This window comes from Equus caballus, chromosome 17 (assembly GCF_041296265.1).
Source record: "Equus caballus isolate H_3958 breed thoroughbred chromosome 17, TB-T2T, whole genome shotgun sequence".
NCBI classification, from domain to species: domain Eukaryota; kingdom Metazoa; phylum Chordata; class Mammalia; order Perissodactyla; family Equidae; genus Equus; species Equus caballus.
Window position 1 is genome coordinate 100,367,240 of NC_091700.1, and position 21,087 is coordinate 100,388,326.

Consider the following 21,087-nt stretch of genomic DNA (forward strand, 5'->3'; position numbering starts at 1 on the left):
CCGGGATTGGCAGGCGGCGGCAGCTGCTGGCGTCACACTATTGGCTCGCTGTGACAGTACCCAGTGGAAGCGGCCTCCTCGTTTCTGTGCTGTGACTCAGGCTCTGCGTCAGGCTGAGCCAGGACGCAGGGTATCCTCGCACAGCGACCAAGTGTCATCTTTAAAACCAATGTTGCTGTTGCAAGGAGCCAGGCCTTGTCTCCTGTTTCTGACAGATGCTTGTGAGCCTTCGGACAACTCGGGAATTTTCTCCCAAAGTTGTGGCAGTGCCATCAGGAGTGATTTTATAACGTGAATGAGCATGGCTAGGACTAACGTGACTTTTGGGTCATAAAATGTGTTTGGAGGGCTTAACCAGCTGGTCAACCTGGAAAGGAAAGTCACTCGGCTCTCACTGTGGAACATGAGTTGACTGAGTCCGGGAGGGACGGGTTCTGCCTGGATCTTTGCGTTGTGAGACAGTCGGTGTTTGTCTAGGAAATAAGCCACACACAGAAAAGATCTGTCTGTCTTTAGATGCGAGCGAGTTCTGGAAATTGCCCGGACGAGGCTCCTGGAGATGCTGCAGTCTGCTCAGACGCTTCCTGGGCGTGCATCTCGCCTTGCAGTGCCGAAGTGGCATGAGGATTCCAGGAAGAATCGCTTCATTATAAGGTTCCTTAGACATTGCTGCTGCTGCCCCCACTAACTGCAGCTCTCTCTCCTCGTTTCAGCTTACAAGATGCTGGCATTGGGTTCATCCTGGTCATAGACCGAAGGCAGGACAAATGGACCTCGGTGAAGGCATCAGTCCTGCGAATAGCAGTAAGTATCGGGCTGGGGTGAGTGACACTCCCGCCTACTCTTCTCCTGGCTGGGTGACAGCAGCGTTTCTCTCTGGTGACTCGCCTGTCTGGGTGGCAGTTTGGGTTCTGGCTGGTGCGTGCTTCACAGTGGGGGGCAGAGCTGTGGTGAGCTGCCAGCTCGGAGCACCAGCCCCAGGTGGCCTGAGGTGGGGCCAGGGGACACCTGGGGTCCCACACCATGTTGGGCCCCTCGAGTTGCCAGGGCTTGTGTGTGTGCACGTGCATGTGTGCAAACGTGTGCATGCGTGTGTGTTCTCAAATGGGTTAACTCTTAGGGGGCCTGTTATGATTTGCAAACAGTTTCACCGGCTGGTTTATTTCTGACCACTGAGGGTGTGACGTGCTCAGGGTTTCACTGTGTGTTCTTTCTTAAACGGAGCAGAGCCCCGAGTAAGCATGGTGTTGAGTGTGTTGCACAGAATCTTCAGACTAGTCATTTGAGATTGTACTGAGTAGCTTTTTCTAAGTGGCTTTCTCCTTTCCAAATGGGCTACTGGTTCTTCAGTTTTGTGGCTCCGTCCGATGCCTGAGCCTGCTCTGGGGCCCCATTCCCATGTTCAGCGTCCCTCCGTGCTGAGGGACTGTCTGTCCATCTGTGGAGCTGCCCTCCGTGGAGAAGAGCAGCTGGTCTGGTTTTTTTAGCCTGCAGTAATCAGTGAAGAGGGAAGCGTTAAGTCAGCAGAAAACCTTGAATTTTATTTTTGTCAGGAGCTTCCACCCTCCCCCCACCCCCTGAGCTCCAAGTCGAGCTTTCTCACCAAGCTGAGTTCCACCCACTCGCTCCCCGCAGCCCAAGGACCCACGTTTGACTGTCTGCAAGCTGGCAGCCCAGAGCGACTGCGGCCGGGGTCCCAGCTGTGACCGCCTTGCTGCTCCCAAGGTTCCTTAAAACCTAACCCCAGTGGGGTAAGCCCCCCGACCTCCTGTTCTGGTCTTGGGTTCGAGCTCTTTGGTCCCTGGCCCCCGAGAGGCTGCTGTCCGGGGTCCTGGGAGGAGTGAAGGCTCGGCTCCTCCCCTGCGACGGCCTGGGCACTTCGTCCTACCCGCAGCTAAGGCCTCCAGATCCACTCTTAGCGCCCACACCATCTTGGTGCCCCTGTCCCTGGACTGCTGGTCTGCCTTTGTCTTTCTGATCAACCCTCTCCCTGCACCGCCCGCTCCCTGTCCCCACCCGGCAGACACTTCCTACCCCATCCACCATCTGAGACAAATCCCAGCACTTCGAAAGGTTTCAAAAGAAGTGGTGGTATTATTTAATCAGCTTTCCTTTGTTTTAAAATCCTCGGAAACTTACAAAGTATTTTTGATAGGCCATCACCGGTTAAGAACCAATATGTCCATTTCATCATTTTAATTTTTTTTTTTTTTGAGGACGATTAGCCCTAAGCTATTTGCTGCCAATGCTCCTCTTTTTGCTGAGGAAGACTGGCCCTGAGCTAACATCTGTGCCCATCTTCCTCCACTTTATATGTGGGACGCCTGCCACAGCATGGCCCAATGAGCAGTGTATAGGATCGGAACTGGCAAAACCCAGGCCACCAAAGTGGAACATGCACACTTAACCACTGCGCCACTGGGCCAGCCCCCAATTTTTTTTTCTTTTTTTTTTTTGGTGAGGAAGATTGGCCCTGAGCTAACATCTGTGCCAACCTTCCTCTATTTTGTGTGTGGAATGCTACCACAGCATGGCCCAATGAGTGGTGCATAGGTCTGTGCCCAGGATCCAGACCCACGAACCCCAGGCCACTGAAATGGAACACGAGAACTCAACCACTGTGCCCCCAGACTGGCCCCCAGATAAACTGTTTTTAAACTGAGGTGATCCTGTGAGATCTCCGACAAGACAGCAGCACTGCAGGGGCAAACCTGCCCGTGCTGTGGGAGTCCAGTTCTCGAGAGCCGACTATAAACGTGGTTTCACTCAGCATCGAGTTTATCTCAGGTGAATTCTGAAGCCACCTGGCTCATCTTTCAAACTCTGTTTTGTGAAAATCATCACTGAACAGTTGGTGTCTGAGTTTTCATGTTTGCACTGATTCTTACACTCTCATGGTAGAGGTGTTTTTTCTCTCCTTTTTCCTATAAGTTTTGGGGTTCCCCAGTACTGGTTTGGAAATCCCAGAAGTTAGCATTTTTTGAGCAGAGTTGTCGCAGATTCTCTTTGAACTCCAGCTTTTTGCTATGAGGATTTACTGACCTATTAATGCCAATGATACTATTCGTATATTTGACCCATTTATTGAGATGCCGCACGTGCCTGGCTCAGTACGAGGCGCTGGGGGTGTGAGGAGGGAACGGGTGGGAGGCGCACAGCCAAGCGGGGCAGACGGTCGACAGAACACTGCCACAGGGTTACAGCCAGAGACACCGGCAGACGCACAGGGCGCCTGAGACCGTGCAGGTCGTGGGGAGGTCAGGGTGCTGAGAGCCAGGCCCTGTGGCTTTCTTGTGCTCCCGTCTGTCTCTGAGCCAGGATGCGGGGTCTGATGGCCACCATGGTTCTGCGGGGCACGGGAGGTGGGAGACTGAGCTGGACAGCTGTCCCCAGTGCAGGGGAGCTGGGCGGGGGCAGAGCCAGCCCATGGGTGCCGTCCCTGGGGCTGTGAGCCTGGAGCAGCATCAGGTGGCCCGCACATTCATCCTTGGGGCTTTGGGAAAACCCTACCTGGCGCCAGCCAGGCCAGAGCCCTGGGAAGGAGTCTGCACAGGCCCTGGCCCCCAGCATAGACGAGTCCACCAGAGCGCCTGGCCAGTTTGCTGCAGGGGCTCAAAATCGAGTGTGCGGGCTGGGGCTCTGCTGGTCTCCCAGTGCACTCGCGCTGACGTGACAAGGCACTGTGACCGGGGCTATTTTCAGCCACCACGTTTGCTGTCTCGTGAGTGGAGCTTTCCCAAACTTGGGGTTCTTTTTCTTCTTTGGATGACTTCAGCTGGGCTTGGAATAGAAAAATAAGACACTGGGGGAGCCAAAGTCCAGAGTTGCTAAAATCAGACCCACTGTGCCTCCTCGAGAACAGGGCCTGCACCAGCTCTGAGGGGGCGATGGGGCAATTCTCGCTCGCCTCTCAGTTCACGGTTGCAGCTGGTGGCTGAAGGTAGAGACAATAAGACCTGAAGCTGACAATCCAGACGTCTCTCTTGGTCCAGCAGGTGGTTCCAAGTTTGGACTGTCCTCAGTGACGTGTGTTTTGTAAAACATCCAAGTATACTCTTCTAGGATTCCATCCCACCCTTGCACCCACTTGCACTGCACCGTGTGTGCAAGTGTGTGTGTGCCTGAGCATGTGTGTGCGTGAGTGAGCATGCGTGGGTGTACACGTGTGTGCGTGAGTGAGCATGCATGGGTGTGTGTGCATGGGTGTTCACACATGCATGTGTGTGTGCGTGCTTGAGCGTGTGTCAGCATTTGGGGAACTCGTAAGAATGAAGTGCCTGAGGGACCCAGGGCTTTTAGGTCATCCAATGTTTCACATGTAGCAAAATGATGCTGTGTTAAACAGGGAGCTTGAGTTCCTACTGTGTGCCACTTACTAGAGGTCTAAGCACAGGTGGAGGTGAAGAGGGGACAGTGTGAGTGCCAGGAGGGCTTCCCGGCAGAGGTGACACCTGATGAGAGTGGGAAGGGGAAGGAGGATTTGTCCTGGCAGAGAGGAGGTGATGACCATGCCCCTCGGCACTTGTCAGTGAAGGCGGGAGGCCGCCGGCATGGCTCCTCCAAGGGGCCTAAGGGTGCAGCAGTGGAGCACAGGGGTGGACCCCAAGGGAGGGGTCACGTGCTGGCACTGCCCTCGCCGAGGGCCGGGAGCTGGCGTGGATGACGCCCTGCCGTTGCTCCTCGGGAGGCCCAGCCTGACTGTCGGGGAGCTGGGCCCTCTCGGAACGAGTTTGCTTGTTGGCTGGGCGGCCGCACAAACTGTGCTGGGTGCGCCTCAGTGGAGGGGTGGGGGCTGCACCGTGAACACGTGCCACATCCTCGGCAGTCAAGGGACGAGGTCACCTGGAGTGGGATCCATCTCCAAGGCTGAGCTCCTTCCCCACACCAGGGGTCCCAGCACACGCAGAATGTTCCAGAAGGAAGGGTGGGCAGTGCCGATTTGTAGCATAAGGAGTATTCGGTTTAGTGACTGCCCTTCACTCCAAGATTGTGCCCCTCCTGCTTATTTCACTAGAATGTCTTTTCCCTGATGGCGATCGCAGTGGCCTCCACAGTGTTTACTGCGGGGTGGCCTCCACTGCCCGCTCCTCCGTGCCCCGTCCACACCTCCCGGGGCAGCCCTGCAGCCGAGGCCTCTGCTCACCGTCAGCAGGCTCTGCTTCAGGTTCATCTCTGAACACTGAGACACAAACCTTCGAACTTGTGTTTATTACACAAACTGTGTCTGCATTCTGTCTACTGTCGGACAAGCGTAAGTGGTCAGGCTTCAGCCGCTCCGTTTCGTAGAGTAAGTGTGCAGGGTCGGACGGGGTGGACATTGAGCAGAACTTAAGAAAGTTGCCTGAACTTGGGGAGGCTTTTCGAAGAGGGCCCCCCAAAGCCGCAGGGTCCACAGGTCCTAACTGTCCACTGGCTTTAGCTGGGTGGAAACATGTGAGGGGCCTTTTCAGCTTGTGAGTCTCCAAGAATATAAATTCGGAAGCCGGTTAACTGCTCTTTTTCTGTCTCCAAACTACATTTGTATGGCCATCCCGTCATGTATGTGTTCCTAAGTCAGTCAAGGTCGGCCCCAGGGAATAACCAGTAGTGCTTTCGTATTACCTAGAAACCTTCTAATCGTTCTATGATTACAGTACCCCCCCCCATCCATGGCTTCACATGCCACGGTCCATTACCCGTGGTCAGCTGCAGCCCAAAAATATTAAATAGAAAATTTCAGAAATAAAGGACTCGTGAGTTTTAAATCGCACGCCATTCTGAGTCGTGTTATGAAATCTCGTGCCGTCCTGCTCCATCCCTCGCTGGACGTGAACCATCTCTGTGTCCAGCGTATCCTTGCTGTGTGTGCTACCCTCCCGTGAGCCACTTAGCAGCCGTCTCAGTTATCGGATCGACTGTCGGGTACTGCAGTGCTTGTGTTCAGGTCACCCCTATTTTACTTAATGACAGCCCCAAAGCACAAGAGTTGTGATGCTGGCAACTCGAATACGCCAAAGAGAGGCCGTAAAGTACTTCCCTTAAATGAAAAGGTGGAAGTTCTCTACTTAATAAGGAAAGAACAAAATCGTATAAATCGTATGCTCAGGTTGCTAAGATCTACAGTAATGTTTGTTATAGTACATTGTTATAATTGTTCTATTTTATTATTATTTATTGTTAATCCCTTACTGTGCCTAATTTATCACTTAAACTTTGTCATAGGCGTGTATGTAGAAGAAACAACATAGTATATGCAGGGCTCGGTGCTGTCTGTGGTCTCAGGCGTGCACTGGGGGTTGGAGTGTATTTCCCACGGATAAGCAGGGCCGACTGTGCATGATTATTGAGTTACAAAAAGACGTTATTTTATAGCTTTCACACAAATCTCCCATCTAGTTACCTCTATTTTTAAAATGAAGGTTTTATTCTGGAATTTTCTTCAGCTTTTAGTACACACAGTTGACTCCAACCCAGAGAAGATGTCATTTGCTGTCGTGTGTCTTCAGAATACACATTCGTGTGTGTCCTTAAAGGCTTCCTGCTTGGCTGGGATCTTACGATTACCGTCTTTAATGTAAAGATTCAATAGTGTAAAGAAACAGAAAGACTAACGCAAAGCCGAGGACGCGGATGAGCTGTTTCCACGCTGACAGTCACCCCAGCCGCGGGCGCAGCAGGTGGTCGTCCCCCGGAGGGCGGGGTCCCGCTGCCAGGCCGTCCTCTTGCCGCCTGCACTGACCGCATCTCAGCAAGGTTGCCGAGGGACAAGCGGCACAGTTCTGTTGTCTAAGTTGAAACTCGTCCTGATGGGGCACGTCTGCCTGAGGTGTCACTGAGGGCGATGAAACTGCAGAAATTTAGAAAAGCATGACGCCTCGTCACCTCCGGAGAGACTTCCGTAAGGACGTTTTCCTTAAATAGCGGCGGCCTGTCTCACAGATGGTGGTGACACAGTCCTCTCGTTGGTAGGTGACCCAGAACCTGCCCTCAGGCCTCCGTCTTTCAGCCGCATTTCTGAGTTGTTTTCTTTCCACTCAACGGAGGCAAACTGTGTAAGTGGGAGTGGGCATCACGCAGAGATCTCTGCTCGCTGGGTGCTTATTTCACAGTCCCTCCTGAGCATAACAGAGACATCTCTGCTCACTGGGTGCTCATTTCACAATCCCTCCTGTGCATAACAGAGACATCTCTGCTCGCTGGGTGCTCATTTCACAGTCCCTGTTGAGCATAACAGAGACATCTCTGCTTGCTGGGTGCTCATTTCACAGTCCCTCCTGGGCATAATGCAGAGATCTCTGCTCACTGGGTGCTCATTTCACAGTCCCTCCTGTTATGGTGCTGAGCAGTCAAATCTCCCCGGTCGTGCTGTGTGCTGCTCACGGGATGCAGAGACGTCTGTGTCCGAGCGTAGAACCTGATGGTGGGGCACAGAGCACAGGGCTGAATGAGGCCCACGAGAGCCCACCCACCTTGAGATAACCCTGCCCAGGCCCGGCTGTGGGTCCAGCGGGTGAAGGTGGGCGAGTATGGAGGCCACGGCTGGGCAGACAGCCCTCGGCTCACCTCCCCGTTCACACAGCCGCAGACACCCAGCAGGCAGCTGAAGTGCTGCGACCAAGGACACGGGTCCCCGTCCTCCACGGCTCTGACAGTTGGAGGACCTTCGGGGAGGGCGCGCGCCTCACGCCCAGGCCAGAGGCAGTGGTCACTGAGCCGGGCCGCCGCCCTCAAGGTTCCTGGAGGGTGATGGAGGTGCCTGGCAGGTGTCGAGGGCCCTCAGGTGGAAGCTTAGGGAGGGACCAGGCCAGAGACACAGCTTGGAGGCCACCAGTGAGTGGGTGGCAGTTTTAAACCTTGATGAGGCAGCCCAGGACGTCCACAGACGTGGGTTCTGGTGCACGGGCGGGAGGAGGAGGGAAAGGAGCCGCTGGAGAAGGTCAGAACAGCGCGCGGGGCCCGGACGGCGACGTCACATGGTACAGAAACGTGCCTCTCCAGTGGGGGGACATCCCACCAGTTCCGGGTGGCCAAGGGCTGGAACCACAGCAGGATGGCCGTCGGGGCCTTGGGTTGTGTGGTTCTGTGGGGGGCGTGAGGCCCAAACCAGAAGTGAAGAAGCAGGGATGGAAGCTGCATGTCTGACGGGAAGGCGCTGGCTGGGTGTTTGCTGGTGGGGACGAGATCCGAGGGAGGAAGGAGTTGAAGCTGTCCAGCATGGCCTGGTGGGCGCGAGCTCCAGCTCAGACGCAGGGCCGGCCCTGGGCAGGAGGGTGGGGTGGACAGGAAGATGACTGCAGATGGAGCCGTGCGTTAGGGCCGCGGGAACGGGGCGATGCAATTCAGCCTGAAGGCGCCCTTCGAGTTAGAGAGGAAAGGAGAACGGGGCTGCTGGGGAGTCAAACGCTGAGCGCTCCCTGCAGAGGGTTGGAGTGGCCCACCCGCGGTTGGCGGTTAGGGGGCATGGCCCTGGGGGCGTGGCGCCCATGGCTTTGCCCTATCAGGTGCTGGGTGTGACGATGGGATTCCTTTGGGATCTGCCGCCGCCATGGCTCCCAGCGGCCCTCCCCAGTCTGAAGCGCCAGGCGGGTGTCTGAGTGAGGAAGCAGCGACGGGTGTGTGAGCCGCGTAGGGGACGGCTTGGGGTCAGGAGGCTGCCGCAGGCTGTGGTCAGGGCTCTGGTTTGTGTCAGGCGCGGGGGAGTCTCTGGAAGGTTTTGTGCAGGAGGGTGTCATGGCACGGCTGGCGTCTTAAAGGGTCGTGGTGGCACTGCCCTGGAGAGCAGGCCCAGGGGCAGCGGTGCAGGAGAGCTGGGTGGGGAAGGAGTGCGGAGGTTCTGGATGAAATCTGGAGGGAGAGCAGGTGGAATTTGAGGTCAGCTGTGGGGTGTGAGAGACAGGGAGGGCCACGAGAGCCCTGTGTGGCCTGAGCGCCGTGGGTCGCTGGGCTGGGGCGAGGCACTGGGCTGCTGGTCGCCCCAATGGCGGCAAGCTCAGGCCTCGGCTGTCGGTTTGGTCCCCAGCGACCCTGTGCTGTCTGATCCCGGGGAGGTGGGCTAACCTGGGCCTCGTGGCCAAGGCTGGACCCAGAGCGGCCAACGCCAGCCACCTTGCTTTCTCTTTGTTTTTTTCTTACGAGAGGGACTTGCTCTCAAACTGAGGTGGGATCCGGCATCAGAGGCCCCTGGGGACTCGCTCGATGCAGATCCAGGCCTTGGGGCCAAGGGGGTGAGGCCGCGACCCCACTTTCAGTTCTGCGGACAAGCTGCAGGGACACGGTGCCACCGAGGGCCGTGGGGCCGTGAGCAGGGCTGTCGTGGCGCGTGCGCATCTCCTCGGATGCTCTGCTGAGTCAGACACTCACTGGGCGCCCAGGTCTGGGGTGACCGGCCCTCCGGGATTCTTGTGAGCTGGAGTGAGACCCGCTGGCAGAGAGCGCGGCTGCGTGGGAACGGCCTCCTGGGAGGGGAGGCGGCTGCTGCACTGAGCAGAGGGGAGGTCCCCTAAGGGAGTCGCTCACGAGAGGACCTCTCGCTGTTCAGCAAACTCTGCCCTCGCGCCCCGCGCTGGGATGGCAGCGGCACCACGGCGGGCGCGGCTCTGGCGCTTGGTTGACGTGCAGGAAGAGTGGCCGCGCTCTGGCCTTCCTTCCATTCCTCCCGGGAAGCAGGGTGGCCTGACGGGCGGCCCCTGCTTCGTGCTTTTGGTCGAGGCCTTGCCACCAGGGCCTCACGTGGACTGAAAAGTTCATTTCCGTTCCCGAGCGAGGTCCCAGCCAGTTATTTTCTGGTCCCAGAGGTTTGTGAGAACCTGGGGACTTGTGTGACCCAGCATTCCCACAGTCGCTGCCGTGATGCAGTCGGCTCCCTCCTGCCAGCGGAGCCACGCTGCCCTCCACAGCTGCTGGTCCCCACGAGGGACGGGGCTCCCCACCCGTGCCCCCCGGGCCTGCTTCTGCTGGGCCTTCTGAGGCCAGCTTGGCTATTCAAGGGCGGCCCAGGGACGACCTTCAGCCAAGGTACCTGGGCGACTCCTTGCTGCCGTGTCCGCCTCAGGCTGTGGGCTGGGTCTCCTCTTTTCTGTGTCTCAGGTGCACTTAGCCTGGTTACCCGGAAACCAACTCAGTCGCTTCCAAATTTTGTTTTTTAGTGACAGGGTCTCCCTGCATTTCAGCCTTTGGAAATTGTCTGGCATCTGGAGTAGACCTGTGGGGGCCGCGTTTCTGAGCGCATGGTGCGAGCATGGTGCTAAACGCTGCCTGTTGTTAGGTCACTAACCCTCAAAAGTTTGTGGTCAGGAAGGCACTCTGTTATCCTGGTCTTACAGACAGGGAAACTGAGGCACGGAGAGGTTAGGTAACTTGCCAGAGGTTACGCACCTTGTAAGCAGAGCTGGTAACCGAGTATATTCACGTACACGTGTCTTAGGGTGGGCGCGTGCTGGGGGAAGCCTGTCTTTATCTTCGTCTTAGGCAATTACAGGAACGCGTCTTATGGCTTTGTTTTTATCTGATAAGTATCTTGGCTCCTGGGGCTGTCGTAACAACGTTCCACAGACGGGGCAGCCACACGGCAGGAACCAACTCTCCCCCGGTCCTGGAGGCGGAAGTCCGAGATGGAGATGTCGCGGGTCGGCTCCTCCTAGAGGCTCTGAGGGAGCATCTCCCCCCGCTCCCGGTGTGGCTGGCGACCCTGGGCGTTCCCTGGCTTGTAGACGCATCACGCCAACCTGCCTCCATCTTCCCATGGCGTTCCCCTGTGCATGTCTGTTGCAAATGTCCCCTTTTTATAGGGACACCAGTCACACTGGGTTAGGGGCCACACCGATGACCTCGTCTTAACGTGACCACCTCTGCAAAGACCTCAAACACCATCGCGTTCTGAGGCCCTAGGGGTTTGGACTCTTCAGCCTAAGAACTTGCGGGACACAGTTCAGTGACGAGTGTGACAAGCTTTCCACTTTTAAGTTTATAAACAGCTGACAGGGTTGTACCAAGCACTGGGATGTTTTTCCTTTTCTTTTAAGAAGCGGTGAGGATGCCCTCACAGCCCCATGTCTGTGGCCATTTCTGTCTTAGTGTGATGGTGGCGTGCTGAGAACACCTGGACCAGTGAGCTGGCCCCCAGCTCTCTGCAGCGTGCTGTCCACTGCAGGTGTGGGGCCCAGGCTCGGCCTCCGAGCCGCCACAGCGATGCCACCGCCCTCTGTTCTCTCACAGGCGTCCTTCCCGGCAAACCTCCAGCGCGTCCTTGTCCTGCGCCCAACGGGATTTTTCCAGAGGACCCTCTCTGACCTCGCTTTCAGATTCAACAGAGATGACTTTAAGATGAAGGTACCGGTGAGTATGCCTTGCTTTCGCTCCGTAGGCAGCACTGAACTGAATTGCGTTCCTGGCCCGTCTACAACAATCGAAATTCTCAAGGTGGCAGCCTCAATGGGTGGGCGTGAACACGGCCCCGGACGAGTCAGTGGGACATTGTGCTTCCTCTTACGCGGCAGGAGCCGTGTGAGCCTCACCCCCCCACCCCACCCACACTGACATTCACACTGCACAGCGCAGCCTTGCCCAGATGGCCCACCATAAAAGTGCGGGTGTTTCGTCAGACCCACAAGCCCAGAATGTTCTTACAGCAATTCAGGCTGAATAATAAGAGAGCCCAACGGGCTGAGAGCCATGCCAGCCTCCTAGTGAGGAACGCCAGCTCTGCCAGGGCCTGGGGGCGAGGGGGTCCAAGAAGTGGGGGCGTGTGCCCTCCGGCCTGCCGCAGGAACTCTGAGCTGCAGGCCAGGGTGGGTGGGCCTCAGCAGGCAGGGCCGTAGGCAGGGTGGACTCGGCAGGCAGTGCACCCCGTGACTCATTTGCTCCCCAGGAGTTCTTTTGTTCTCCTTTGCAAGGAAGCCCCATAGGGCCGGCTGCAGGTGCCTCGTTGCCTGTGCAGCAGTACCAGCCAGATTGCTCTTGGAAACGCAAGAACCCTGGCGAGGTCGCGCTACCTCTTCCTCCATACACAGGACGGCGGGCGCTCTGCCAGTCCACGGGCCGGTGTGAGGAGCCACTGAGCCTCTGGGGACAAGTCCCGCTGGGCAGCCCTAAACCACGGGCTTCGGGGCCTTGGGGAAAACCGTGCCCACCGCCTTTGTGCATCAGAGAAGCCTGAGTTCCAGCAGTCAGTTTCTCCGAGATGATTAGTGATCAAACCCTGGAGACCAGGCGCCCTCGTCAGGCTGGAGGTTCGCGTTGGCGACACTGACATGGCCAGACGCGTGTGTGAGGCCTCTGCCCCCCCGGCCCCCGAGCTCTCAGGACAGCCACCTCCCCGGCAGTCACGTGTCACGGCCCCTGTGAGAGTGACCTCGGGGTGCCCAGTCTCTTCCGTGAATTTGGCAAGTAAAGCTCGTTAGCAACAGCTCTGTCCACGTAGCTGTCCCAGGAAACGAGGCTGAGGTCTCCGTCGTGAGTGCTGGGTCAGCCTGCAGACGCCACTCTCGGGCACAGTTAGTGAGTTCTCAAAAGCAGGTTTCCCAGAAACCATGGCGGCGTCTTCAATTCCATTTTGGATCACTCTTTAGAGGTTCAGAAAGTGTCACGGAAGAGCGCTGCTGTCAAAATGTATTCATGTTGACGTTCGGCACTGTGTGCCGACCTCAGCACTAGACAGAACCGCCGGGAGAACCCCCCTCAGCGGACGCCGTGTTTAATGATACACGACGTGGTATCGAGTGACGCTTGGGCTAAACCTCTTGAGACCTGTCTTATAGCATCCGTCTGAGGCTTACAAAGCACGGGCTATATTTTTATCCAAAACTCACAGACAGAATAACCTCAGAGAGGGCAAGAGAAGTACAGAAAAATAAAAACACGTCCCGCGAGGAAGAGCTCACTGGTCACAGCTGCCACGCATCTACCTGTGACGGCAGCCGTGCCCTGGAGGCGCTGTGCTGACCCCGACCAGCACTGGCAGCGACCTCGTGGTGTTTCAGCAGGAAGAGGGGCAAAGTCATCTTCTTGGAGTCAGAGCACCGTTTGGCGGCCAGGCCGAGGTCCCCTGGCCCAGGAGCGTTCACCCATCAGACGCCCCATCTCGGCTGTGTGTCCAGCTGTCTGCCCAGGTTTTTCATGCCTTGATGATTGTCACCTGGTGAGAGTAACCATCTTATACCCATTTCATGAACAAGAAGGCCGAGGCCCAGAGAGAATAGCAACTCGCGTGAAGTCAACCAGCCCATAAGTAGTGGAGCTAGGATTTAACTAGATGCTTCTGCCCACGCTGCCACCCTTAACATCCGCAGGAGCTGGTTTCCTCCTCGTGCGCCAGGCAGTCTGTTTATGGGGCGGTTTTCTTGCTCCTCTAGGTCACAATGCTGAGCTCAGTACCAGAATTGCACGATTACATTGACAAGTCCCAGCTGACGGAGGACCTGGGCGGGACCCTGGATTACTGCCACACCAAGTGGTTGTGTCACCGCACAGTGAGTCCTGTTGGCACTCCCGGGTGCTGGCTGGGGGCCGTGCTTCTCAATAATCCCTAGTTAATCCAACAGAATTGCTTTTGCGTTACGATGCTGCCTTTCCCAGAGACATGTTCCCATTAGCCGAAGTTTTCTCCCCAAGAATGAGGAGATGGTCTCAGTGGACCTCAGTCATTTAAAGAAATAACATGAGTAATAAATTCGGGAGTGGCTTTCTCTGGGCTCAGAGACAGAAAGAACGAGAGAAAGAAAACCCCGTGTTGTGGTTGTGGCACTCACACTTCTGCTAACGGAGAGAGAGAGCCCTCGAGCGTAGCATGACTCTGGGTGGTGACGGCGTGTGTAAGGGGTGCCTGGTATGTTTCTGAGGAAGCCGTGAGGCTAAGGAACACGCGGGAAGGTATTTACGCAAAGCAGACTTGCAGTGGCCCTGTCCCATCTCTGAGACGCCCTCCGGGTCTGCGGGGGACGTCTCCTCTCCAGGCAGAGGAGGGAGCGGTGCCTGCAAAGCTCAGTGACGCTGTTTCTCCTCTTCCCGAGGCCATTGAGAGTTTTGCTGTCATGGTGAAGCAGACGGCTCAGATGCTGCAGTCCTTCGGGACAGAGCTGGCCGAGACGGAACTGCCCAACGACGTCCCATCCACAAGCTCTGTGCTCATCGCACACACGGAGAAGAAGCACAAAGCAAAGGTACGTGCGGCTTCCGCGGGGTCCTCCACCCGCGAGCAAGATGGTGGAGGAGAGCAGCGGTGTCGGCCTCAGTGAGACAGAGTAGGGGGGTTTCAAAGATGCTGTGGTGCTGACGAGCGGGGGACCCTCTGGAGGGGCGTGAAACAGGGCTCCCCGTGAGCGGCGTGAACCAACGCTGTGAAGTGCAGGAGGCGGCCCCGTGGTCGACGCTCACAGATCCGAGTGAAGCAAGGCCTCAGGCAGCCTCCTCTGGACGAGCTCCTGAGCTGTGCGTGCTATAGGGCCTGCCTTCCAGCTGTTTCTGCTGCTTGTTAGTTGGACCAAGCAGAGACCCCTGGTGTCCAGTGACAGAAGGTAGAGAAGCGCTGGACTGGCTGGAGAGGTTCAGGTTCTTCTGTGTTGAAACTGTGTTTACCATCACTTCCTGGATAAATATGTTCCGAGGGAGACGAGCTCTCTGAGTCCGTTGCCCCCTCCTGCCCCGCACCCGACCTGCACGCTGTGGCTTTGAATCAGCAGTGGCCGTGACCCCCAGCTGGTCCTCGGGGCTGCCCCCTCCCAGAGAACCCCTCACTCCCTTTGTCTGGCTTCCCGTATCTGTCTTACCTTGTCCCACTGCCCCTGAGCAACCCGTCACCTATCTGTGCCCTGGTCGCAGCAGGAGGAGCCCCCGACACCGGCCCTCCCTCCCAGTTCCAAGCGAAACGCAGGAGCGAGCCATCAGCACGGAGGGTCCAGGAGGACCTCACTGGGCTGGTCACATGTCCACCTTGCTCGTCTTCGCCTCCCACTGCCCATGCAGGGGAGCACCGCGGAGCCCACTGCACTCTCTGACCTGGACTGAGTCCCAGTGTGACGTGCTGTGCTCTGCCCGCAGGAGAACATGAGGCTGGCGCTGGACGAGGGGCGGAGCATCCTGGAGAGCATCAGGGAGCCTCTGGCCAGGAGCACGGAGCAGAGCCCGAACCAGGACCAGCTGGACAATCAGACCACCGTGCAGAGGTGAGGCTGTGTGCCCGAACACACGTCGCCTCTCTGAGCCTCAGCTTCTCGCCCTAACGGGAAGCGGGGGGGCCTCAGGGTCCTTGTTGCTGAAATACTTTTCTTCCAAATCCAAAGAAAGCAGTTTTCTGGGGAGCAAGGTTTCTGGGAGCAACGCTCTTCTTCACAAGACAGAGGAGACGTTTGAGGGAGAGCAGTGGGGTGGGGGGTCCGCCCGGGCCTGCGCTCCGTCGCCCACCTGTCCTGTCCCGCCCCAGGTCGCGGCCCGTGGCTTAGAAGCGTATCCTTCTCTCTCTCTGTAAAGGGAATGTCCGCCCTTTTCTCCCGTGGTTTCCGGCTGTGAAACAGGACACAGGGTGACGTGCCCACAGGGTTAACTGCTGTCGGCTAACGTCCTGTGGCCTCGGAGTGTCCGCGACCCCACGCACTCCTCCCATTTCGTGCTCTCTGCCCCACAGGCCATCCCCTCATGTGAGGACAGGTGGGGGCCAGGTGTGGAGCGACAGGACGGCCTGCCGGCAGTCCCCAGCCCATCACAGGCCAACCCAGGCCTGCACCCAGGCTGATACTTGCTGTGGCCCCAGTGCAGCCGCGGTTCACACGTGGAGCAGGCGTTCTGCGCTGGGGCATCAGGGGAGGCCCCGGGGGCACTCAGGTCCCTCGTAGATGGGACGTCACCAGCGGAGGAGGGTGGTCCCCCCTACGAGGCTCTGGTTTCTCATCTTGCAGAGGGGCACGCCCTCCCGCCCACAGAGTGGGTGCAGGAGCAGACAGGGTCACACGTCAGCACCCAGCACAGCATCTGGCACATAGGGGTTCAGACTGGGGACAGTGACAGCGAGAGGTGGCAGCAGCTCTTTACCCACTCGTGCATGGTGACAGCTTACCCCTTCCCTCACCCCCGAAGCAGAGTTATAGATAATAAGCCCAAACCATTACAATCTGGACCTTTCAGAAATTAATAAGCGCAGCTCAACAGCCGCCAAGCGGCCTCTTCAGGGAGGCGGTGTCACCGTGTCCCAGTGCCGTGAGGCCTGTGGGGCAGGGACCCTCTGCTTTCTGACATGCCTCTCCCTCCCGCGGGATGGGCCCTGCAAACCCTGCAGCTCGGTGCCCGGGACAAGGGGAGGGAGGGTCTCGGCAAGGCTGTGTGGAGACCGAGCCCCCCGCCCCCCTTTGCATTGGAGGGCCGTTCCTCAGCACCCCACGTGCTGCCCCCACACAGCACACACGCTCTTTCCTAGGCTCCTGGCCCAGCTGAATGAAACCGAGGCCGCCTTTGATGAGTTTTGGGCAAAGCATCAGCAAAAACTCGAACAGTGTCTGCAGCTCCGGCATTTTGAGCAGGATTTCCGAGAGGTGAGTGGCTCAGAGCGCATAGATGGGCACCTGTCACCTGCCAGATCAGGTTGGACTAAGCCTTGAAACATGCGATTTGATGGATGGATCATTGTCTACAAAAGGTTCTGTGAAGTCTGCCTGTTGGTGGGTTCTGCCTCCTGCACCATCTGTCAGTCACTCAGGGAGCCTTCGTTCCCTCTTTAGAGGTGTTTGTATGTTCTTTCTCCAGCGTGTGTTTATCATGTGCCTGCTGTGTGCCTGGTGTATAGAAAAATGAAAGACACAGGCTCCCTCGGATTCAGGGTGACAGGGCTGTGGAATCGATGCCCCACCATTGTGTTAAATCGTTAGGCCACCCATCAGAAGCCGGCTAATGGTTTATTTACACAGGACACACATACTGAGACTTCCCTATGGTCCAGCCCTGGCGCTAGGCACGCAGACCCACAGAGCAAGTGTTTCCTGTCCTCAGGAAAGCTCTGGTCAGGATGCAGGACTCGTAAACATACAAGAGTAAGTGGCCGCATGGAGTCAGTGACGGAGCTGTTGGGAGGCAGCGTGCAGGTGCCGGGCGAGCAGGACCCACGACCAGCTCTGTGGGGCGCATCCTCCAGTTCTAGTCCTTTGCAGAGGGTCCCGGAAGGTCAGCTTTTGGAAAACGTGGGATTTAGTTGAGCAGCATTCACTGAGCACTGTTAAGGTCAGGACACCTGCCTGAGCTCTGGGGAGTGAGGAGGACCAGTTTCCCTCATGGAGACCAGAAAGGCAGCAGGAGCCACCAGTGTGCACAGCACACCACAGGAGCACCGGGGAAGAGGGGCATCATTACTTATTTTTGTGGGGACTGAGGAGGGCTCTTCAGACAATCGAGCTTTTTATTTGGGGATAATTGTAGATTCACGTGCAGTTGTAAGAAATAATCCAGAGAGACCCCGTGTACCCTTCACCCAGTCTCCCCCAGTGGCGACATCTTCCCAGCCGGTAGCTCAGGAGCGCAGCCAGGACACTGACCCTGACACGGGGAACACAGAGCATTCGGTCACCACGGGACCGTTTCCCCTTTACGGACGCACCCACCTCCGCCCCTCCCCTCCCCACACTGACCCCCGGCAACCACCAGTCTGTTCTCTGTTTCCATAATCTTGTCATTTCGAGAATGTCCTATAGATGGAACCAGACAGAACTGCACTTTGAGGATTGGCTCTTTTCACGCAACGTAATTCTCTAGAGATTCACCCAGGCTGCTGCGTGTTCCAGGAGTTTGTTCTTGTTACTGCTGAGTCGTTAGCGTCCGCGGTGTGGACGGACCGCGGTTTGATCATCCACCCACTGAAGGGCAGCTGGGCTGTTTCCAGGCTTTTGCTCTTCCCAGTAAGGCTGCTATAAATGTGTTCAGATGTTTGCGTGAACCTAAGTCGTCGTTTCTGAGACAGGTGCTCAGGCTGCGGTTGCTGGGTCGTGTGGTAGCTGCGTGTTTAGCTTTTTAAGAAAGTGGCAAACTGTGTCCAGGTGGCTGCACCACTTTGCACCCACCAGCAACGTGTGGGTGGTCCGGTTCCTCAGCCTCCTCACCAGCCCTTGGTGTGGCCTTGTCTTTGCTTTGTACGCATTCCGATAGGTGTGTAGTGGTATCTCGTTGTGGGTCCGTTTTGCCTTTCCGAACGGCTGAGGACACTGCACATCCTTCCATGAGCTTATTTGTCAACAGTCTCTTCTCTTCCGTGTCTCATGTCTCTTTCCCATTTTCTAACTGGGTTGTTTTGGTTTTGGTTTTTTACTGTTTTGAGAGTTCTTTATCTACTTTATATACTAGTCCTTTGTCAGATGTGTAGTTTGAAGATATTTTCTTTCAATCTGTTGCTCGTCTTTTTATCCTCTTAACAGGGTTTTTCACAGAGCAAAGTTTTTAATTTTGATGAAGTCTCATTTATCAATTTTGCCTTTTAAGGATCATCCTAACAAGCCTTACAATCTTAAATCCTAGATCCCAAATGTATGTCCCTAAGCTTTTCTTTCCTAAAAGCTTGTAGTTTTTCATTTAAGTCCACAATCCATTTCAAGTTATTTTTGTATAGGGTGTGAGAATTAGGTCACGGTTTAATCTCTGGTTGTCCAGGGGCTCTGCCATAATTTGTGGAAAAGGCTGTCTTTCCTCCCCTGGCTTGCTCGCCCACTTCTGTCAAAGATCAGTTGGGCATTTTTGTTTGGGTCTGTTTCTGGGTCTGGGTTCTGTCCCTTTGTCAACGCCACACGGCCCTAATCACTGTAGCTATACAGTAAGCCCTGAAATCGGGCGAATGAATTCCTCCCACTTTATTGTTCTTTTCCAAAATACTTTTATTCTATTCTGGTTCCTTTGCCTTTCCATATAAATTTTAAAATAATCTCGTCGATAGCTACAAAAAATTTTGCTGGGGTTTTGATAGGAATTGTGTTAAACCCGTATTTGGGGTGATCAACATCTTGAGTGTGTTGACTCTTGCCATCAATGAACACAACACGTTTCACCACTTATTTAGATTTTCTCAGATTTCTTTCATCCATGTGTGGTTTTCAGCCTACCAGGTCAGCACATGCTTTGTTTGGTTTACACTATGTGTTTCATTTTTTTAAGCCATCATAAATGGTACTGTACTTTTAGTTCTGGTGTCCATGTGTTCATGGCTATGGATAGAAACACAGTTGGTTTTTGTATGTGTATCTTGTCTCCTGAGACCTTGCTGAACTCACTTATTCCAGGCGTCATTTTGTGGAGTCTCTGGGATCCCCACATGGACCATCAGATCGTGTGCAGACAGGGACAGCTTGAGTTCCTCCTTTGTGATCTGTATATCTGTTGTTTGTTTATGTTTTGAGTGATTTTTTGCCTTCTTGTACTGGGTAGAGCTTCTACCACTTGGATGATGGTAGAGGGAGTGGGCGTCCTCGCCTCGTTCCCAGTCCCGGGGGAGAGTGTTGTTTTCCCCGCGTCATTCCCGTGGCGTTGGCTGTAGGATGTTTGTAGACGCTCTTCATCAAACTGAGGAAGTTTCCCTCTCGTCCTGTTTTTCTGAGAGAAGATCTGGGTCTTCCCTCCCTCCCTCGATTCCCGGGTTCAGTGTTGTGTCCATGTCCTCTCCCTCAGCAGTGGCTGTCCTGACGTGGGCCCGGGTCTCTGGTCTCCTCCTCTGTTTCAGGTCAAAGCCGCCTTGGACACGTTGGCCCAGAAGATAGTGACCTTCACCGACGTGGGGAACAGCCTGGCGCACGTGGAGCACCTCCTGAAGGATCTCACGAGCTTCGAGGAGAAGTCCAGTGTAAGGATGGGGACGTCTGGGCGGGCGTCAGCCTGGTGAGGCTGCAAGCACGATGTCACCAAGGTTGCTTAGGAAGGTTCCGGAATTGGGCTTTCCCGCCATCCAAGCGGAAGCCCCCAGCCCTGAGTGACGTCCGCAGGTGGAGGAACAGCTGCCTGGTCCACCCCCACCGAGTCTCCCCCCAACCACCCCCTTCACCCCATCCTCTCCCCACCACCCCTACCCTAACCCCTCCCCCACTGTCCCCTGATCCCCCGCAGGAAATCTCGCCCCGCCTGCATGTAAGGAACAGGAGCTGACTGCGTGTCTGGGCACTCTCTCCCGCAGGCAGCCGTGGAGCGGGCCCGCGCCTTGTCCCTGGAGGGTGAGCAGCTCATCGGCAACAAGCACTATGCGGTGGACTCCATCCGCCCCAAGTGCCACGAGCTGCAGCACCTCTGCGACCAGTTTGCCGCCGAGGTCGGGCGGAGGAGGGGGCTGCTCGGCAAGTCGCTGGAGCTGCACAGCCTCCTGGAGGCGGTAGGCCCCCGACCCGCGCCCCACAGGCAAACTGCCTCTCGGTCCCTCAGGCCAGCTCCCTCCGGGCGGGTAGACATCAGTCACTGAGTGGAAACTGGTCCCACACCCCACACCTTTCTTCTGGCCAGACGGTCACCTCCTGACTCAGTCGTCTCTTTTCTAGAATTCATTTGCCACAAGTAACGGTTTCTGTAAAGGGCCCAGAAACTTATGGTCTAGCTAGCGCATGGCGCCCTGCCTCTCTGTGAGCGAGTCCGGTCCGGGTGATTTGCTGGGGTGTTTTCGGCACCGTGTCCCCCTTGGGTCATAGTTCAGAACTGAGCCGATGCGGTGCTGCAGAGATGCCCGAGAGTGTAGCGGTCAGCAGGCCGCACAGGAGACAGCGAGAGGCCCCGGCAGAGCCCTTTGCAGGGACGCCCAGACGCAGCGTCTCACGGTGCCATTTTCCCCCCCGGCAACGCTCCACGTGTCCAGTCCATGAAGTGGTGCGATGAAGGCATCTACCTGCTGGCCTCCCAGCCTGTGGACAAGTGCCAGTCCCAGGACGGCGCAGAGGCCGCCCTCCAGGAGATCGAGAAGTTTCTGGAGACCGGCGCAGAAAATAAGATCCAGGAGCTCAATAAAATTTACCAGGACTACGAACTCATCCTCACCCAAGACCTGAGGGTAAGCCGTCGGGCTGCTCGCGGCAGTGCGCTGCCTGCACGTGGGAGCTGCTCCCACGACGTTCCCAGGAATCCTTGAACCAGTTCTTGGAGGTTCCGGGCACTTGAGAGAGATGTCGAGCGGGAGGT

The 21,087-nt window shown here is 56.4% G+C and overlaps 1 protein-coding gene across 50 annotated transcripts in view; it reads left to right on the forward strand.

Annotated features, from left to right (window-relative positions):
- The window catches only part of MCF2L (MCF.2 cell line derived transforming sequence like), a 181,294-nt gene that overhangs the window by 138,690 nt on the left and 21,517 nt on the right, over window positions 1–21,087 (forward strand). For all 50 annotated transcript variants that reach the window (XM_023621868.2, XM_070240482.1, XM_070240493.1 and 47 more), the window contains 9 exons: window positions 714–804; window positions 11,194–11,313; window positions 13,329–13,445; window positions 13,986–14,135; window positions 15,013–15,137; window positions 16,382–16,496; window positions 19,655–19,774; window positions 20,102–20,293; window positions 20,768–20,959. In XM_023621868.2, the coding sequence (XP_023477636.2) occupies window positions 714–804; window positions 11,194–11,313; window positions 13,329–13,445; window positions 13,986–14,135; window positions 15,013–15,137; window positions 16,382–16,496; window positions 19,655–19,774; window positions 20,102–20,293; window positions 20,768–20,959 (1,222 nt within the window). The remainder of the gene's footprint in view (window positions 1–713; window positions 805–11,193; window positions 11,314–13,328; window positions 13,446–13,985; window positions 14,136–15,012; window positions 15,138–16,381; window positions 16,497–19,654; window positions 19,775–20,101; window positions 20,294–20,767; window positions 20,960–21,087) is intronic.